This window comes from Trichosurus vulpecula, chromosome 5 (assembly GCF_011100635.1).
Source record: "Trichosurus vulpecula isolate mTriVul1 chromosome 5, mTriVul1.pri, whole genome shotgun sequence".
NCBI lineage: Eukaryota > Metazoa > Chordata > Mammalia > Diprotodontia > Phalangeridae > Trichosurus > Trichosurus vulpecula.
In genome coordinates, this window is record NC_050577.1 from 102,435,695 (window position 1) to 102,455,482 (window position 19,788).

Below are 19,788 nucleotides of genomic sequence, written 5' to 3' on the forward strand. Positions count from 1 at the left end.
GGTGGGTGGTGGAGCCAAGATGGCAGCTGGAAAGCAGGGACTTGCATAAGCTCCCCAACACGTCCCTTCAAAAACCTATAAAAAATGGCTTGGAACAAATTCTAGAACTGTAGAACCCACATAATAGCAGAGGGAAGCTGGGATCCAGCCCAGGACAGCCTGGATGGTCGATGGATGAGGTCTATTATGCACGGAGTGGAGGGGAACAGAGCTCGGCATGGGAGGCAGCAGGATCAACCAGACCAGGAGCCAGGCAGGACAGGCCCAGCACCCTGAATCAGTGAGCTGTGGCAGTTACCAGACCTCTCAACTCACAAACACCAAAGACAACAGAGAAGGTTAGTGGGAAAAGCTGCGGAGGACAGAGCTCACGTGTTGGCCACTGCCCCAGGGGCAGTGGGGGAGGTGCAGCTACAGAACTACAGCTGCAGGTACTTCCGGCCCCAGGCCGCCCACGTGGTGGGAGGAATTAAGTGGTGGATCAGAGCAGGAGTGCAGAGCCTGCTGAAGATTTGCATCATGTCCGGGTTGGCAGTTCTTGGGGAAGGAGGAGTGCTAGGGTGGCAGAGCTGGCTGTATAGAAATAGCTCTGAAATCAATAGTGCATCCCTTCAAGCTTGGAACAAAGTACTCTTTGCTCTACAAGCAGTCATACCCCGACAAAAAACTCAAGGGCCACATAAGTTGGCTGGGAACATGGCCAGGCAGTGAAAACACACCCAGATTCAGTCTTAGACTTTGGAATCCTTCTCTGGTGAAAAAGAAGACCAAAACATACAGCCTAAAGAAGTCCACAAAGTGCAAGAGCCTACACCAAAAGCCTCCAAGAAAAACATGAACTGGTCTCAGGCCATGGAAGAGCTGAAAAAGGAGTTGGAAAAGCAAGATTAGAGATGTAGAGGAAAAATTGGTAAGAGAAATGAGAAAGATGTGACAAAAACCATGAAAAACAAGTCAATGACTTGCTAAAGGAGACCCAAAAAATACTGAAAAAAATATTGAAGAAAACAACACCTTAAAAAATAGACTAAGTCAAATGTCAAAAGAGTTCCAAAAAGCCAATGAGGAGAAGAATGCCTTGAAAGGCAGAATTAGCCAAATGGAAAAGGAGGTCCAAAAGACCACTGAAGAAAATACTACCTTAAAAATGAGATTGGAGCAAGTAGAAGCTAGTGACTTTATGAGAAATCAAGATATTATAAAACAGAACCAAAGGAATGAAAAAATGGAAGACAATGTGAAATATCTCATTGGAAAAACCACTGACCTGGAAAATAGATCCAGGAGAGATCATTTAAAAATTATTGGACTACCTGAAAGGCATGATGAAAAAAAGAGCCTAGATAACATCTTTCAAGAAATTATCAAGGAGAATTGCCCTGATATTCTAGAGCCAGAGGGTAAAATAGAAATTGAAAGAATCCACAGATCACCTCCTGAAACAGATCCCAAAAAGAAAACTCCTCGGAACATTGTTGCCAAATTCCAGAGCTCCCAGATCAAGGAGAAAATACTGCAAGCAGCCAGAAGGAAACAATTTGAATATGGTGGGAAAACAATCAGGATAACACAGGATCTGGGAACTTCCACATTAAGGGACCGAAGGGCTTGGAATATGATATTCCAGAGGTCAATGGAGCTAGGATTAAGGTCAAGAATCACCTACCCAGCAAAACTGAGTATCATGATCCAAAGCAAAATATAGACTTTCAATAAAATAGAGGACTTTCAAGCTTTCTCAGTGAAAAGACCAGAGCAGAATAGAAAATTTGACTTTCAAACACAACAATCAAGAGAAGCATGAAAAGGAAAACAAGAAAGAGAAATCATAAGGGACTTACTAAAGTTGAACTGTTTTGTTTACATTCCTACATAGAAAGATGATGTGTATGATTCATGAGACCTTAATACCATAGTAGCTGAAAGGAATATGTATATATATATATATATATATATATATATATATATATATATATATGTGTGTGTGTGTGTGTGTGTGTGTGTGTGTAAACATATATATATACACATATGTGTGTGTTTATGTGTGTATATATGAAGGTATATATACATATACATGTATATATACATATACATGTGTATATATATATACATATACATATACACACAAAGAACACAGGGTGAGTTGAATATGAAGGGATGATATCTAAAAAAATAAAATCAATTTAAGGGACAAGAGAACAATATATTGAGAAAGGGAGAAAGGGAGAGATAGAATGGGGTAAATTATCTCACATAAAAGTAGCAAGAGAAAGCAGTTCTGTAGGAAGGGAAGAGGGGGCAGGTGAGGGGGAATGAGTAAATCTTTCTCTCATCAGATTTGACCTGAGGAGGGAATACCATACATACTCAATTGGGTATCTTACTCCACAGGAAAGAAGGAGGAAGAAGATAAAAAGGGGGCATGAGAGAAGGGAGGGCAGACAGGGGGAGGAGGTAATAAAAACAAACATTTTCAATAAGGGACAGGGTCAAGGGAGAAAATTCAATAAAGGGGGATAGGTTAGGAAGGAGCAAAATGTAGTTAATCTTTCACAACATGAGTATTGTGGAAGGGTTTTACAGAATGATACGCATGTGGCCTATGTGGAATTGCTTGCCTTGTTAGGGAGTGTGGGTGGGGATGGAAGAGGGGAGAGAATTTGGAACTCAAAGTTTTAAAAACAGACCTTCAAAAACAACAACAACAAAAAAAGTTTTTTCACGGAACTAGGAAATAAGATACACAGGCCATGGGGCACAGAAATTTATCTTGCCGTGCAAGAGAAGGGAAAGGGGGATGGGAGGGGAGTGGGGTGACAGATGAGAGGGCTGACTGGAGAATGGGGCAACCAGAATATACGCCATCTTGGAGTGGGGGGAGGGTAGAAACGGGGAAAAAATTTGTAATTCAAACTTTTGTGAAAATCAATGCTGAAAACTAAATATATTAAATAAATTTTTAAAAAATAAAAAAATAAAAAATAAAATAAAACAAAGGAGAAACATGCTTGTCCTGGGAGAGGGTAACTTAGAGAACATTCATTTCCAAGAAAGAAAATAATAACTCAACTTGTGTTTAAAGTGGCTAAAGTTCATCTACCATTTTTATTAGGAGGAAATAGAGGAGGATTAAAATTAAAACCAATGCTTGTTTATTGATCTCAAAATCCTTCTGTTCTGAGAATATACAACCACCTAAATAAAAAGTAAAAATTTTGAAAAAATCAAAGAAGAGGTTAACATCATTGAAAGCAGAAAACACAATTGATTTTATAAATAACACGTCAAGCTGGTTTGGGAAAAACAATAAAAATCAGCAAACCATTAGGTCATTGGATTTTTTAAATGGATGGGACAAATTAACTATCTAAATTTTAAAATGGAGAATTCAGAACAGATGCAGAAAGTAAAGGAAATATTAGGAGATATTTGCCCAACTGTATACCAGTAAAACTGAAAACCCAAATTAAATAGATTTAAAAAAAAACAGTGCCCAATTTAACATGATAAGAAAAAGAAAATTCAAATAACACAATCTTACAAAAAATTGAATTAATCCTAAATTACTACTCAAAGCAAAAATTTTCAGAGCAGATGGATTAGTAAGTGAATTCTATCAAACATTCAAAGAATAATTTATTCTAATGTGGTGTAAATTCTTTGTAATAATAAGAAAAGAAGAGAATCTAACAAATTCCTTCTTTTTCAAAAATATGGTTTTGATACCCAAACCAAGGAATGTAAAAAAAGAAAGAATGAAAGAAAGGAAACTGCGAACCATAGTGCCTAATAAATGCTTGTGCAAAAATTTAAATAAAACATCAGTAAAGAGACAATAGCAACACAACAAATATAATCAATGGCCAAGTTGTATTTAATCTAGAAATGCATTGGTTGAATATTAGGAAAACTTTTAACATAATGGTTCATTTTAATAAGAAGAACAACCAAAGCATTTGTCTATATCAATAAAGGAAGAAAAAGATTTTGGCTAGATACAACAGTCATTCTTTTTTTTTTTACAGAGAAAACATAAGAACATATGGGTTTATCTTTAGTTTATGTATATGTATTAGATATTTTTAAAATATTTATGAGACACGTATTTCATGTAATATACGCATAACATATGACAATATATTATGTGTCAAATTGTGACTTAGCCTGTAATACTTACTGTTTGTTACTTACTTATTGTTACTTACATTGTTATTAATACTTACTTATTGTTACTTAGCCTGTTACTGTAATAGCCTAGTACTTCACTGTAAGAAACTAAGACTGATAAACAATGTTACTTCAAGCTACTGTGGAGGTGTAAGGCCAATAATACCATGTATCAGTAAGGCAATAAATATGTCAACAATAATCGTGAATATACCTATGTATTTCTGTATTGCAAAGTATGAGAGATTCTTCATATAGAAGGTAAAAGAAGTATAACATTTATTCAGACACCAGAGAATCATATCCCATAACCAAATGTTCAGCTCCCGCAGCCAGGCAGCCAACTCTATCATAACAGCAAATAACTTAAAACACCATATCACAGCCTGCAGCCTTGCCATGCTAAAACCTCTCTTACCCGCTGCTAGGATTTTCCCTAAAACAAACTCACAGTACAGCAAAGTCAGCTTGTTTAGTCCTAACCATCACAAGGGTGGCCATTAGCAGGTATTGTCAGCCATAAGTGCTTCTCTCTCTCTCTCTCTCTCTCTCTCTCTCTCTCTCTCTCTCTCTCTCTGCATTTCCTGTGACATAAGTTCCTTTTCCTGTCAGGAAGCTCCTCCAACCACATGTGAGTTAGGCTTCCCTTGACATAAGCAGGTCACATGACATTAATTGGTGGGGTGGGAAAGATCTTCAAATCTAAATTGCTACTACACACCAGCACACAAGAGGGCTCCTAGAACAGGTTCTTTGATTTGCTTTTCTGAAAAAAGCCACTTTAAGAGGTTAACAATCTTATTTTAGTTAAACATACATATATCATTCACTTAGTTCAGGGAAAAAGTCAGCACATTGAACTTCAGAGCAGATACAAAAAAATTACAAATAGAGAAAATAACATAAATCAACAAACAGGCTTCTAACTGTCTGACCATAGCAATATATACTTCGTTACCAGAGAGAGAAACAAAAAAATCTGTGTTTTCAAAGCCGGGGTGCTTCTTAATGGCTACCCAGTTTCATCTGGCAAAATTACATGAACACTCTTCCAATGAGGGAACCCCAAAGCAAAATGCTAACCTTTGACTATATATATACTTCTTCAGGGTCAGAGGGCATCATAACCATGTAATTCAAACTCATGTGACTTAGGCTTTCTTGTGACTTAAGCAGGTCATGAAAGACTCTTGATTCAATCAAAGACTCTATTCAGACAAGGGCAAACTCAATCAAAGAACAGACAATGTTGAAGACATTGTAGAGAAATATTGTTAGTGTAACTGTGGATTAATCTAACCAATTGAAAAAGCAAATAGGAATTATGTTAAGAAAGTAACTAAAGTATACATCTTTGAATTCAGAAATCGCACTATAAGGAATATATCCCCCAAAAGATAAAAAAAGGAAAGATCCCATAGGAACCCAAATACTTACAGCTGCACCTTTTGTAGAAGCAAAGAAGTGAAGCAATTGTAGACTGTCTACACAAATTTTTGTACTTGAATGTAATAGCCTAGTACTTCACTGTAAGAAATTAAGAATATGAAGAATGTAGAACATGAGAAGAAATACAAACTAAAGCAAAATTAACAGAATCAAGAAAAAAGTACATATTACAACAAAAAGAATAGAAACATAACTAAATGCTGTACAGTCTTCTTGTACTTGATTCCCCTTTGTGTAATTTGTGATTCAAATCCATTGTCCTCCTTGCTATTCTTGCACATGATACTCCATGTCCTGACTTCATATCTTTCTACTGAAATTTTCCCAAGCCTAAATGTTCTCTATCCTCACTTACTCTTGATGTCACTGGCATTTTTTAAGTGTCAGCTAAAAATCACACCCTCTACCAGTGGTCTTTCCCAATAGTCTCTAAATCTAGTGCCCTCTCCCTGAGATTACCTTCCATTTACACTGAACATAAATTGAATGTAAATAGTTGTTTAAAAATTGTCTTCTCTATTAAATGTCATCTCCTCGATGGTAAGAATCCTGATTTGACTTTCCATGTTTCCCCAATGCCTAGCATAGTAATTGGTACACAGTAAGTAATTAAAAATACTTATTCACTGGTTGAATGAATGAATGAATTGTCAAAGTGTTTTCCAGAGAAGAAATGAAAGAAAGCTTCTCAGTCTGATTTGAAGATTTCAATGCTTGTGGATTAGGATATGGATATAAACATGGCAGATACTCTCAGCCTTGTCAGAGGTGTCAGTTAATCTTGTTGAATTACTTTTTTCATTCAATTTTTATTCTTTGTAACACATAATGACTCTGATAATTGGAAAGAGGGGGATATATTTAGAGGTAAATATAATATAAAAGTAAATTGTGCCAAAGTTGATTTTAATAAAAGTGATTAGTGCATCTGATTAGTTTCCCTGAACTGCACTGACATGCAGAGTATGAGCAGGTAGGACATAGCAAAAAGTGTTTTGTGGGATCATACAAAGTATGGAGGCATGTCACAGAGAGAGCAAAAATAAAAACATTCAGACCCATGGAAGTGCTCCAGGAAGGATCATAGGTAGAAAAAGGGAGTATGACAATTTTGCGAAAAAATAGAGGGGAAAAAGGTTGATTTTCATTTCATGGCACTTGTCAATTTGTTATGCACTCCAAAGGCACCATTCTTTCCCCATCCTCCATAAAAAGAAAGCTCCATTTGATCTATTAACCTTGTCTCTCTTCCTAAGCAATCTCCTAAGAGCTCCCTTTACCTCTGCATTTCTCAGGCTATAGATCAAAGGATTTAGGGTAGGATTAAAGAAGATGTAAAATAAGAAAAGAATTTTCTGCTGCTCCTCAGAGTTCCTGGAGTCAGAGGCCATGTAAGTGATGATGGCATTACCAAAGAAAAGCCCAACCACACAGAGGTGGGAGGAGCATGTAGAGAAGGCTTTCTTTTGTCCTTCCCCTGACTGGATTCTCAAGATAGCACCAAGGATACCTGTGTAGGAGATTAGGACTAAGCAGAGGGGTCCAACGAAGACAAACAGAGAAGCAACAAAGATGACCAATTTGTTGAGCCATATGTCTGCACAGGCAAGTTTCAGGACAGATAGAACTTCACAGAAGAAGTGGTTTATTTCCCGAGGCCCACAGAAGGGCAGCCTAAGGAGCAGAAGCACATGGACCAATGCCAGGAGGGATCCAAATGCCCAGGATATGATAGCCAGTGTAATACACACTCCCCAGCTCATAATGACTTTGTATCTGAGTGGATGGCAGATTGCCACAAACCAGTCATAGCTCATCATTACCAGCAGAAGACATTCAATGTGGCCAAATGTCATAAATAGATATGTCTGCATGATGCAACCTGCAAAGGAGATGGGTTTGGCTGGATCCAGGAGATTTGCCAGCATTTTGGGGACTGTGTTTGAGGCATAAGAGATGTCAACAATGGCCAGTTGTGAAAGGAAGAAGTACATGGGAGTGTGGAGTTGGGAGTCAAGACAAATCAGCCCCAGGATGACTCCATTTCTGAGCAGAGTGAAGGTATAGAGTAGGAAGAAGATCCCAAAGAGAACTAGGTGCATCTTAGGGCTAACAAGAAATCCCAGCAGAATGAAATCTGTCACCGTGGTCTGGTTGTTCTCTATAACCCTATGATGAAAACAAAGACATTGGAGTAAGATATTAAAATGCAACAAATATCTGTTAATCTTTTAATCCTTTTTTTCAAATTGGGGAAAAGGGCAGAGGGAAGAAGGCCAAAACCAGTAAGATGCAGTCCTAATGATTTTTTTAACTTGCCTTCTTACAAATAAGTTCATAGAATATTTTGATCAGCTATATAACCGTTTCTCTTCCCAAAGTTAAACTTTAAAAATGGTCTGGTAATGCAGGAAACTACTTATGTGTGCAGCCACACAAGGATATAGAAGTACTATGTACTCATAGTGTAAGAAGTGGTTATGACTCCTGTGAGTGGAAGATATAGTATCACATTATCTTAGGAAAGGAAATTATTCCAGTTGTGGTTTCCCCCAAGTCTTCATTGAGAAGTGGTATTTCAAGCTCTTGAGAACAATTGGTCTGGGTCAGAGGCAGAAAGAGTACATCTGCCTCTAACATTATGGTCAACAAAATATATTTACTATTAATCCTGTCCTTGTGAGCCAAGGTTAGTTGACAATGAATGATTCTGTTATTATGCTTTAAGAGTAGGTCAAAGTTCTTAAAATTTTAGGTCACTTTGAAGATGATGGATCACATAATTTTTGTTTTGAGAGGCAGCCAATAGTTGCATCTTACCACATTTTCCTAACTTTTCATTTTCTCCCAGTGGACAACTTCTCATCAATCTCATAAGCACTGACTTTGCCAATATGACTCAAATACATTCCATTGGTCAAAATTCTTCTCCATGACTTGACTAGTGCATAAATTAATTCAATGCAAAGTCATTCATGACAGTTATATGAGACTCCATGCCGTCTTGGGGAGGGAGGGGGGAGGGAGGGGAGAAAATCTGGAACTCAAAACTATGTAGAACCGTGTGTGGTAAACCAAAAATAAATAAAGAAATTTATAAAAAAAATTGGGTAGGTAAAAGTAAAAAGGAGCAATTATCTCATAAAAATGGATCATGAAAGGAAGAACTAATACAGAGAAAGTAGGTGGGGGTGGAGGGCTGGTAATGTTGAAATGTTTTTTCATCTAGGTTGAAGAGGAAACGTACATCTGGAGAGGTTTAGCAGTTTTCTGAACTTATTGAGAAGTGAGAAAGGGAGACAAGGCAGGGGAGGGACTTTTAGAAAGGTGTCCAGAATAAGATTAGGAGCTTGAGGGATGAAGATGAGAAACGGACATTAGAGGGATGGGCAAAATGAAAAAAGTAAGGGGAGAAGATAAGGTAACAGGAATAGAATGAAAAGAACCTATGAAGGAAAATAGTGAGCAAAAATAAGATGGAAGAAAATTCAAAAATAGTAATTCTAACTTTGAATGTGAATGAGATGAACAAACCCATAAAACAGAAGCAGATAGTAGAATGGATTAAAAATCAGAATCCAACAATGTTGTTTATAAGAAACACAATTAAGAATGAGAAATGTATAAAAAAGTCAAAACGGAGAGTTTAAACAGAATTCATTATGCTTCAGCTGATGCAAAAAGGCAGGAGTAGCAATTATGATCTCAGCAAATTCATGGCTAAAAGGGATTTTATTAAAAGAGAAAAACAGGTAACTACATTTTGATAAAAGTTACCATCCACAATGAAGCAATATTAATACTGAGCCTATGTGCACCAAATACTACAGCACCTAAATTTTTAAAAGAAATGTTAAATGAATTGTAGGTGGAGGTACATAGTAGTAATATAATAGTAGGGGACTTTAATCTTTCCCTCTCAGAACTATATAAATATAACCAGAAAATAAATGAGAAAGCATTTAAGAAAGAGAATAGAATTTAAGATAAGCTAGATATGATAGATATTGAATGGAATAGATTTAAATGAAAATAGAAAGGAATACACCTTTTCCTCAGGGTTTTATGGTACCTTTGCAAAGACTGACCATGTGCTCATTTGTAAAACATTTATTGATAAAAGCAGAAATGTTAAAAGTATCCTTTTTCAGATCATAATGCAATAAACATTATATTTAATAAGGGCCATGGAAACATATATTAAAGACTAATTGGAGATGAAACTATCTGATCTTGAAGAATGAGTGGGTTAAGGGACAAATCATAGACCCAATCAATAATTTCATTAAAGAAAATGACAATAATGAGAAAACATATTAAAGTGTATGGGACACAGCAAAGGCAGTGGTTAAAGGAAAGTTTATATCTCTAAATGCTTACATCAAAAAAAATGAAGAAGAGACTAATGAAGTGACTATGCAATTAAAAAAAACTAGATAAAGAACAAGTTAAATATGCCTAAATGAATGTTAAATTGGAAATCCTAGAAATTAATAAAATTGACAGTAAAAACAATTGAATTAATAAATAAAACTAGAAGTTATTTTTGTGAAAAAACAAATGAAATAGATAAAAATTGGTTAATTTTATTTTAAAAAAGAGAGAAGCAAACCATTTCATTGGTATAAAAGTGAAAAGGGTGAATATACCACTAATGAAGATGTAATCAAAGCAATTATAAGGAGTTATTTTCCTCAATTACATGCCAATAAATTTAATAATTTAAGTAAAATGGAAAAATATTTACATATATCTATCTATCTATATATATATCTGTATATCTATATCTTCATATCTGTATCATCTCTCTCTCTCTCTCTCTCTCTCTCTCTCTCTCTCTCTCTCTCTCTCTCTCTATCTATCTATCTATTGCCCAGATTAACAGATGACAAAATAGAACATCTAAAAAGAACTCTTTCAGAAAGCTGGATTGAGCAGGACATAAATGAGCTTCCTAAGAGAAAAGCACTGAGAAAGATAGATTTACAAGTGAATTCTATTCAGCCTTCCAATATTAAATATGTTACATGGAATAATAGGTAAAGAAGGAATCCAACCAAACTCCTTTTATGGAACATATATGATACTGATACCTAAACCAGAATGACTAGAAACAGAAAAAAATTGTAAACCAATGTCATTAATTAATATGGATGCAAAAATACTAGGTAAAATGTTACAGCAATACATTACAAAGATTTTACATTATGGTGAGGTGGTATTTATACCAGAAATGTAGGGATGATTTATCATAAGGAAAAGTACTTACATAATTGATTACATCAATAATAAAAGTATTTTTTAAATCATAGGGTTTTATCAATTGATGTAGAAAAAGCTTTTGATAAAGCTCAACACATTTCTATTAAATATACTTAAATGTATCGGTATAAATGGAATTTTCCTTAAATTGATAAAAAGCATTTATTTAAAACCATCAGCAAGCTTTATTGTAATGGGGATTAACTAGAAGCCTTCCCAGTAAGATCAGGTGTGAAACTAGGATGCCACGTTTCGCCAATATTATTCAATATTACCTTGGATATCCAACCATAGCAATGAGAGAAGAAAAACAAATAGAAGAAATCAGAATAGAGAATGAGGTAATCAAACTATCATTTTTTCAGCTTTCTGATGACATACTTTGAAAATTCCAAAGACTCAATGAAAAAGGTAATTGAAATAATTAATAATTTTAGCAAAGTAGCAAAACATAAAGTAAATCCACATAGATCATTGGCATTTGTATATAAAAGAAAAAGACTGTGCAAGAAGAAATAGTAAAAGATACCCCATTTAAACATCTCTAGACAATTTAATATACTTGGGATTATACTTGCAAAAAAAAACTCAGGAACTATATAAAAATATTAAAAGCTTTTTATTCAAATAAAATCAAATTTAAATAACTGGAGAAATATTAATTGTTCATGGGTAGGCAGGGTCAATATAATGAAAAAACACAATTGTCCACAACATAATTTCTTAATTTATATGTTCAATGCCATGTGAATTAAATTACAAAAGTTTTTTTTACTGAATTAGAAAAAAAATAACAATTCACTTGAAAGAACAAAGAGTCATGAATATCAAAGGAAATAATGAAAAAAATGTAAAGGTAAGAGGTTTAGGAGTATCCAATCTTAAACTATATTATAAGACAATGATTGTCTTCCCCACTGCAAAAAAAAAGAAAAAAAGGAGAGTAGAGAAAGCTAAGCATTTTGCTTGCATATCCCCAATAATTATAAAAGTTCCTGGAACCTAGCAGGTAATCAAAATCCTTATTAGTTAATCAATAGATTTATATATGTCAACTTTAAACAATAGGCCTTTTTCTTACAGGAAATATAATTCTTCTTTCTCAATATTTCCCAAAGAAATCACGGATTCCTTATTCTCCTATGGTCTTTTACAAATAAATCATTCTGAACCCATCTTTCAAAATCACATTGCAGAATTTTCAAAAGACATTTCTCACCTGTTAAAATTAAAAATCAGTCAAGTAATAGAAACACTTGAGCTCCTTGACCACCTTTTTTATACGGAATCTTTACAAATAAATTTTACTTGAGCCATCTTCTTACCTAAAGTCATTAAGGAGCAAAAACTGCCTTTTATCAGTATATAAAAAAGTATGAGAACAAAAGACATAGTCTACATAAAATTAGATGGTAGAAATTTTTTGCTCATAACTCATAGCCAAGTGCTAGAAGGCTACCTGGGTATGCTCATATGGAGGCTATACTGGAACCTGGAGCAAGTTCTAGGGAGGTGGTCTTTGAGATGGGATTAAAGCTTTGATTATCTCTAGGATCCTCAGGATGAGATTCAAATCTGCTCTCTGTGGCTTCTTGTTCAGCTTGAGGAAGTTATCCCTGCCTATCCCGGCAAAGGATTTCCTCTTTGCTTAGCTCTGACTTTGACTCCTAAGGATTCAGTGAAGATGGAACACCATAAAACTTCCAAAACACCAGCCTCCTCCTTACAGAGAAGCAAAGTAATTCTATATGAGGAAAATTTAAGATGGTTTGTCTTTCATAAAACCCTGGGGGCTAAATTCCAGGAGAGAGGAAGACTCATGTTACAAATTTATAATCTGAAAATACTTGGCCTAGTTATGCATCTGTGAATGCATATATATATATATTACCTCATACCACCAGCCCCTTAGAATTTTTAGTTGAGGGAAGGTATAGCTCATATGTTATCAGTAGCAATAGCAACAGTCCTATGTGATTCAAGTGATTTTGCAGCCAGGATGGGGAGTCCAAAGAACTATACATCCCAATGGGGCTTATTAGATTCTATCACTTGACTTTCAGTTGGGACACAAACAGTAGGTTTCCCATTGGAAACATTCCCAATTCTGCAGTTTAGATATACTCTGAGTTGTGATTCTCAAGGGAGGATTAGATCTCTCTAAAGCCTGGGTCCACCTCTAATGATTGTTCCTGACTCCTCCTATCTAGAATCATAGGATATAGAATTTGCGATCTCTCTAGGGTACAAATCTTAGAAAGCTCAATGGCTTCAGTGCTTTGTATTATTAAGTATCTATTTAATATTTTTCTATGTATTTTATAATGTAAGATCCTCCAATTTAGTTCTGGAAGGGACATAAGAGATTGGTTCAGATCCTTTTATTTCACAGATGGAAAAAGTGAGGATGAGAAAGTTGAAAGAATCTTGCCTGAACTTATGTTGGTAATAAACAGCAGATCTGGGACTTGCACCATGTGTCCTGATTAGATCCAGTATTCTCTTTGCTATGCCACTTCAACTGTAGATTAATTATTTTTTATGAATCCAATTAATAAATCAGTCAACTCAGTAGGTAACAAAGAAACAGTGCATGACAATGAGTGCTGTGAACTATGACCACAGAAAGACCTTGTAGTCCATTAAGTTCCTTTCCCTGGCCTCTGACCTTGTATCTATTGAAAAGTCAGTAACAATCTTAGTGATATCTATTCAGGAGAAATTGTATGCCAATTAGATAGAAAGAGCTGAGTTCTTTCTCATTTATTTTCTAAGTCCTTAACCTGTCAATTCTATTCCCTCCCTCAGCATCTCTCACCATGATAAAGTTTTCCATTCCCCTATCTGCTAAGCAGAGTTCATATTTTGACCCATGTTCTTATCCAACAACTTTAGTCGTAATCCAAGTGTTACTGCTATGGATGGATGTAAGGAAGGGAGGGTTGCAATTTCAAATTCAGAACTTAAAAAAAAACCTCTAAAATGATTGAGAATTATTTTACATGTAATTGGAGAAAAAGAAAATATTATTTATATTTAAATATCATTGACAAAAAGAAATAATTATTCAAGATTCCTGTAAATGTTACCTCAAATTGGGGTAAAGTTTCATGTCAAAAAGTACGAGGGGACTGTTGCAGTTTAGAACGTCCTCTCTCAGCTGGAAATGGCTTGGATGTTAGATTAATGATAATGTAAATGTAGTTGTTAATGGCAGATTTGGTAATAAATCACAAAGTACCATATAAGTCCACATATGTTTTTCTTGGACACCTATTCTATCCTTTGTTTTAAGATATAGTATTATGAAATGTTAAGTAATTTAAATTTAAAGGGATTTAAAAACTGATGTAAAATCCAAATATATCAATAAAAAATTTTTAAACCTTTGGCATCGATGTAACAACAGGTTACACAGTTGATGTTCAGAACAAGAAAAGAGATACCATAAGAGAAATTACACAAAGACATAGGTAATAAATATTATCTGAAAGAATAAAGATAGAGACACTGGAAAATTAAAAGGATGGAGAGAAGGTGGACAATATAAGAATCTCAAAAGAGATTAGACTTACATGAGAGGAAGAGAATAGTTGCAGGGGAAGTAGCTGCAATAAACATGTCAGTCAGTAAAAATCCTCTATGACAAATCTTATTGGCTAAAATGAGGCAAAAAAATGATAAAATGGTGAATTAAAATCAACAACAGTTTCATGAATGGAACAACATTGATACTTTTGTAAGCCACATGAAAAATAAATAATAAATACACAAGGAAATTTTCTATCAAATATTTGACCTTATTTAGATGAGTCTTTATCAATAGGAAACTTATCAGACAAAATGATATTGAAATAATACTGGAGAAATATATGGAAAATTCAAATGAGAGTAAAAGAAGCATGAAAAGGCAAACAAGAAATAGAAATCATAAGGGACTTACTAAAGTTGAACTGTTTTGTTTACATTCATAGATGGAAAGATGATGTGTATAATTCATGAGACCTCAGTATTAGGGTAGATGAAGGGGAGATTTTACATATATATACACATGCATATACAGAGAGAGAGACAGACAGACAGACAGACAGAGAGAGAGAGACAGAGAGAGAGACAGAGACAGACAGAGAGACAGAGACAGTATCATTGTGTAAATGAGTCATTACAAGCACATATTCCTGTCAATACATGCTGGACTGCCCGACAACGTGCAATACTCTCACCAAAACTTGCTTGTTAAGGCCTTCAGGTAGACTTTAGCATTGATCAGTTATAGCTCACATTTTGTATGTTTATTTGGAAAATAATGTAATCACTACCACTTTAATTCTGTTGCACAACAGATGAAACATGTACAAATGTTTTTTCAAAATTCTCTTCTGTTCTTTCCTTATGCTTCCATAGCCCACTTATTTTTATTCAAAACCACCCTCCCCCCAATTGCACCCAAGGCTACTACTGCTCCCCCCAGATCATTCCAGCACCCTTCAGGGGGTGGTATCACCCACTTTAGGAACCTATGGATGCTCATCAATTTGGGAATGGCTAAACAGATTAACAAATTGAGGTATATGAATGCTTTCAAATGTCATTTTGCTGTAAGAAATTATAAAAAATTATTTTTGAGAAAAAACCTGATTAAACTGCTATGGACTTTTGCAAAACAATGTGAGCAGAACCATGAGAAGAATTTATGTGACACTGTAAAGAAAATGACCTTTGTGAAAACATAAAATTCTGGTCAATACAATAAGTAGCAATTATTCTGAAGGAACAACTAGAAAAATGCTGCCCACCTCCTGGTAGAAAATGGGAGACTGAGGGTGAAGAATAAGACATATATTTTGGATACGGCCTTCGTGCAAATTTGTTTTTATTGACTACACATGTTTGTAACAGGCATTTGTCCCTTTTTTTCAGTGGGACAGAGAGACATTAGAAGTAGGAAAATATTTTTTAATTAAAGCAATACAAAATTTAAAAATGTAACAAACCATTAACCATTTATAAGATTCTTTCATATCACCAATGAAATATGATAATAATATCATCATTAAAAGAAAAATGTGAAAAATTCTGCTTTTTAATCTCATACCAAGCAAATTGGCAAACATGTCAAAGATGAAGGGAACAGACAATGTAGAAGGCATTGTGGAGAGTCATTGTTAGTGTAACTATGGATTGATCCAACCATTCCAAAACAAATGGGAATTACGTTAAGAAAGTAAAGTATCCATGTCTTTGAACTCAGATATCTCACTACTAAGAATATATCCCCAAAACAAACAAACTAACTAACTAACAAAACAAACAGAAAGATCCCATAGGTACCTGAATACTTATAGCTGTATCTTTGGTAGAAGCAAAGAACTAAAAACAAATCAAATGTAGAATATCTATACAAATTTTGCACAGGAATATAGCATACTACTGCAATGTAAGAAACTATGAATATGAAGAATGTAGAAGAACATGAAAAGACGTGCAAATTGAAGCAAAATTAAGTTAACAGAATAAGGAAAAAAATTATACACTAATTATAATGAAAAGAACAATAGAAACACAACTACAGGCTATACAGTCTTCTTATACTTTATTTTCCTTTGTGGAATCTATTATTCAAATCTACTGTCCTTGCTATTCTTGTGTACAACACCCCATCTCCTGACTCCATGTCTTTCTACTGGCATTTTCCCATGCCTAAATGTTCTCTGTCCTTCCCTACTCTTGACTTCACTGGCATTCTTTAAGTCTCAGCTAGAATCACACCCTCTACCAGTGGTCCTCCCTGATAGTCTCCAAATCTAGTGGCAACACCCTGAGATTACCTTCCATTTACACTGCACATAAAAGAGCTGCTTGAAAATTGTCTTCTCTAGTAAATGTCAGCTCCTTGATGGTAGGAATCCTGATTTTCCTTTGCAGGTATCCACAGTGCTTAGCATAGTAATTGGTATAGTAAGTACTTCATAATATTCACTGACTGAATGAATGAGTAAATGGTCAAAGTGGTTCTCAGAGAAGAAATTTAAAAAGAAAAGTTTCTTTGCATGATTTGAAGATTTTGGTACGTGTATATAAGGATATGTATATAGAACATGGCAGATGCTGTCAGCCTTGTCACAAGTGTCAGTTAATCTTGCTGAATTACTTTTTTTCCTTCAGTTTTTATTCTTTGTAACATATGCAGGCTCTTAGAATAGGGAAGAGAAGGATATATTCAGAAGTAAATATAACATAAAAGCAAATTATATCAAAATTAATTTTAATAAGAATCATTAGTGTTTTTGATTTGTTAGTTTCCCTACATTGCACTGATATGTAGGGTCTGATCAGTTAGGACAAAGAAAAAAGTTTTTCAATGGGATCATAGGAAGTATGGAGGCATGTCACAGAAAGAAGGGGAATGTAGAGGCAAGATAAGAGGTTCAGATCCATGAAAGTGCTCCAGAAGGGGACATAGGTAGAAAAAAGGATCATGAGAATTCTGGATAAAAATAAAGGGGAAATAGGTTTATTTGAGCTCATGGCACTTCTCAACTTGCTATGAACTCTAAAGATACGATCCCATTATCTTCTTCCATAAAAAGAAAGTTCCATTCAATCCCTTAACCTTGTCTCTTCTTCCTAAGCAATCTCCTTAGGGCCCTCTTTACCTCTGCATTTCTCAGGCTATAGATCAAAGGATTTAGAGTAGGATTAAGGAAGCTGTAAAATAACAAAATAATTTTCTGCTGCTCCTCAGAATTCCTTGAGTTAGGGACCATGTAAGTGATGATGGCACTACCAAAGAAAAGCCCAACCACACAGAGGTGGGAGGAGCAGGTGGAGAAGGCTTTCATTCTTCCTTCCCCTGACTGGATTCTCAAGATAGCACTGAGGATATGTATGTAGGAGATTAGAACTAAGCATAGGGGTCCAACTACGATAAACACACATGCAATGAAGATGACCAATTTGTTGAGCCATATGTCTGCACAGGCAAGTTTCAAGACAGATAGGATCTCACAGAAGAAGTGGTTGATTTCCCGAGGACCACAGAAGGGCAGCCTAAGGAGCAGAAGCACATGGACCAGTGCCAAGAGGGATCCAATTACCCAGGATGTGATAGCAAGTGTAATACACACTCTCCAGTTCATGATGAGAGTGTATCTGAGAGGATGGCAGATTGCCACATAACGGTCATAGCTCATCATTACCAGCAGAAGACATTCAGTGTGGGCAAAAATCAAAAATAGATAGGTTTGAATTATGCAACCTGCAAAGGAGATGGGCTTCGCTGGGTCTAGAAGATTTGCCAGCATTTGGGGGACTGTGTTTGAGGCATAAGAGATGTCAACAATAGCCAGTTGTGAAAGGAAGAAGTACATGGGAGTGTGGAGTCGGAAGTCAAGACAAATCAGCCCCAGGATGACTCCATTTCCCAGCAGAGTGAAGGTGTAGAGTAGGAAGAAGAGCCCAAAGAGAACTAGGTGCATCTTAGGGCTAACAAGAAATCCCAGCAGAATGAAATCTGTCACTGTCGTCTGGTTGTTCTCCATAACCTTATGATGAAAACAAAGAAATTGGAAAAAAGATATTAAATTGCATAATTTAGTTCACTTCCACTCAATCCCATAAAACAAATATCTGCTGATCTTTATCAAACCTTCATTTTTAACATTGGGGAAGAGGGCAGAAAGGAGGTGGAAACCAGAAAGAAGTACTTCTATTGATTCATTAACTTGCTTTCCTACATATAAATTTATAGACTATTTTGATCTGCAATATCATTGTTGCCCTTCCCAAAGTTAAACTTTAAAAATGGTCTGGTAGTACAGACACTACTTATGTGTGCAGCTACACAAGGATACAGAAGTACTATGTAAACTCTAATAGTGTAAGAAGAGGTTATGTATCCTGTGAGGGGAAGATAAAGTATTATATTATCTTAGGAAAGGAAATTATTCCAGTTGTTGTGGTTTCCCTCAAGTCTTCATTGAGAAGAAGTGGTATTTCAAGCTCTTTAGAACAATTGGTCTGGGTCAGAGGTGGAAAGAATCAAGGATGCATTATTGCTGCCATCCATTAATAAAGTCTGACTTAGACCTTCCTCTAACATTTTAGTCAACAAAATACAATTATTATTAATGCTGTCCCTCTGAGCCCAAGGTTAATTGGCAATGGATGATTCTGTTATTAGGCATTATGAATAGGTCAAAGTTCTTAAAAATCTAGGTCACTTTGATGATGATGGGTCACATAATTTTTGTTTTGAGAGGTAGCTAACAGTTGCATCTAAGCACATTTTCCTAACCTTTCATTTTCTCCCACTGGACAACTTCTCATCAATCTCATAAGAACTCATTTTGCCAATATAAATTAAATAGGTTTAATTTGAGAGAAGCCAAATATGTGCAAATTGTCAGATGTTGTTGATGTAGAATCCAGTAGGAGAAAAAAACCAATTGCTGTCATCTTGTGGATGGGAATGGTCCCTGAACACAGAGAAAGAAACACTATCTGATACTAAGATGCTTTCTCACTGTGATGAAGTAGAATGACAATGGAAATAACATCAATGAGGGCCTAATTTCATTACTCTTTTAGATAAAAAATGAAAAATCTAGAAGTACAAGAAATCCTATAACTACGTGACATTACGAAAGGTAACATAACAGAGCAATGCTTTTTGCTTTAGTGACAGTAAAAGGTATTACGCCTGGGAGGAAATGTTATTTTAAACTATCTGAGGTATTTTAACTTTTTGTAATTCATCTCATTTGATATCCTCTGGTGAAAATTCAAAGCTGATCAAACTATTTTGTCAAAATCTTTGGCAAGATAATAGTAATTAAAATAAGTAATATTTATTGAAAATTTGCAATGTTATCTCATTTGATTCTCACAACACTCCTAGAAGATAAGTTA

At 35.2% G+C, this 19,788-nt stretch overlaps 1 protein-coding gene and 1 pseudogene across 1 annotated transcript; both read right to left on the minus strand.

Annotated features, from left to right (window-relative positions):
* Positions 1–6,928: 6,928 nt before the first annotated feature.
* LOC118850969 lies at positions 6,929–8,441 on the minus strand (annotated as a pseudogene).
* A 9,045-nt stretch (positions 8,442–17,486) lies between these two features.
* Positions 17,487–18,434, minus strand: LOC118851458 (olfactory receptor 2A1/2A42-like). Its single transcript, XM_036760917.1, has one exon. It carries the CDS (start codon positions 18,417–18,419, stop codon positions 17,487–17,489), a length of 933 nt encoding a protein of 310 aa, XP_036616812.1. The 5' UTR covers positions 18,420–18,434.
* Positions 18,435–19,788: the final 1,354 nt, after the last annotated feature.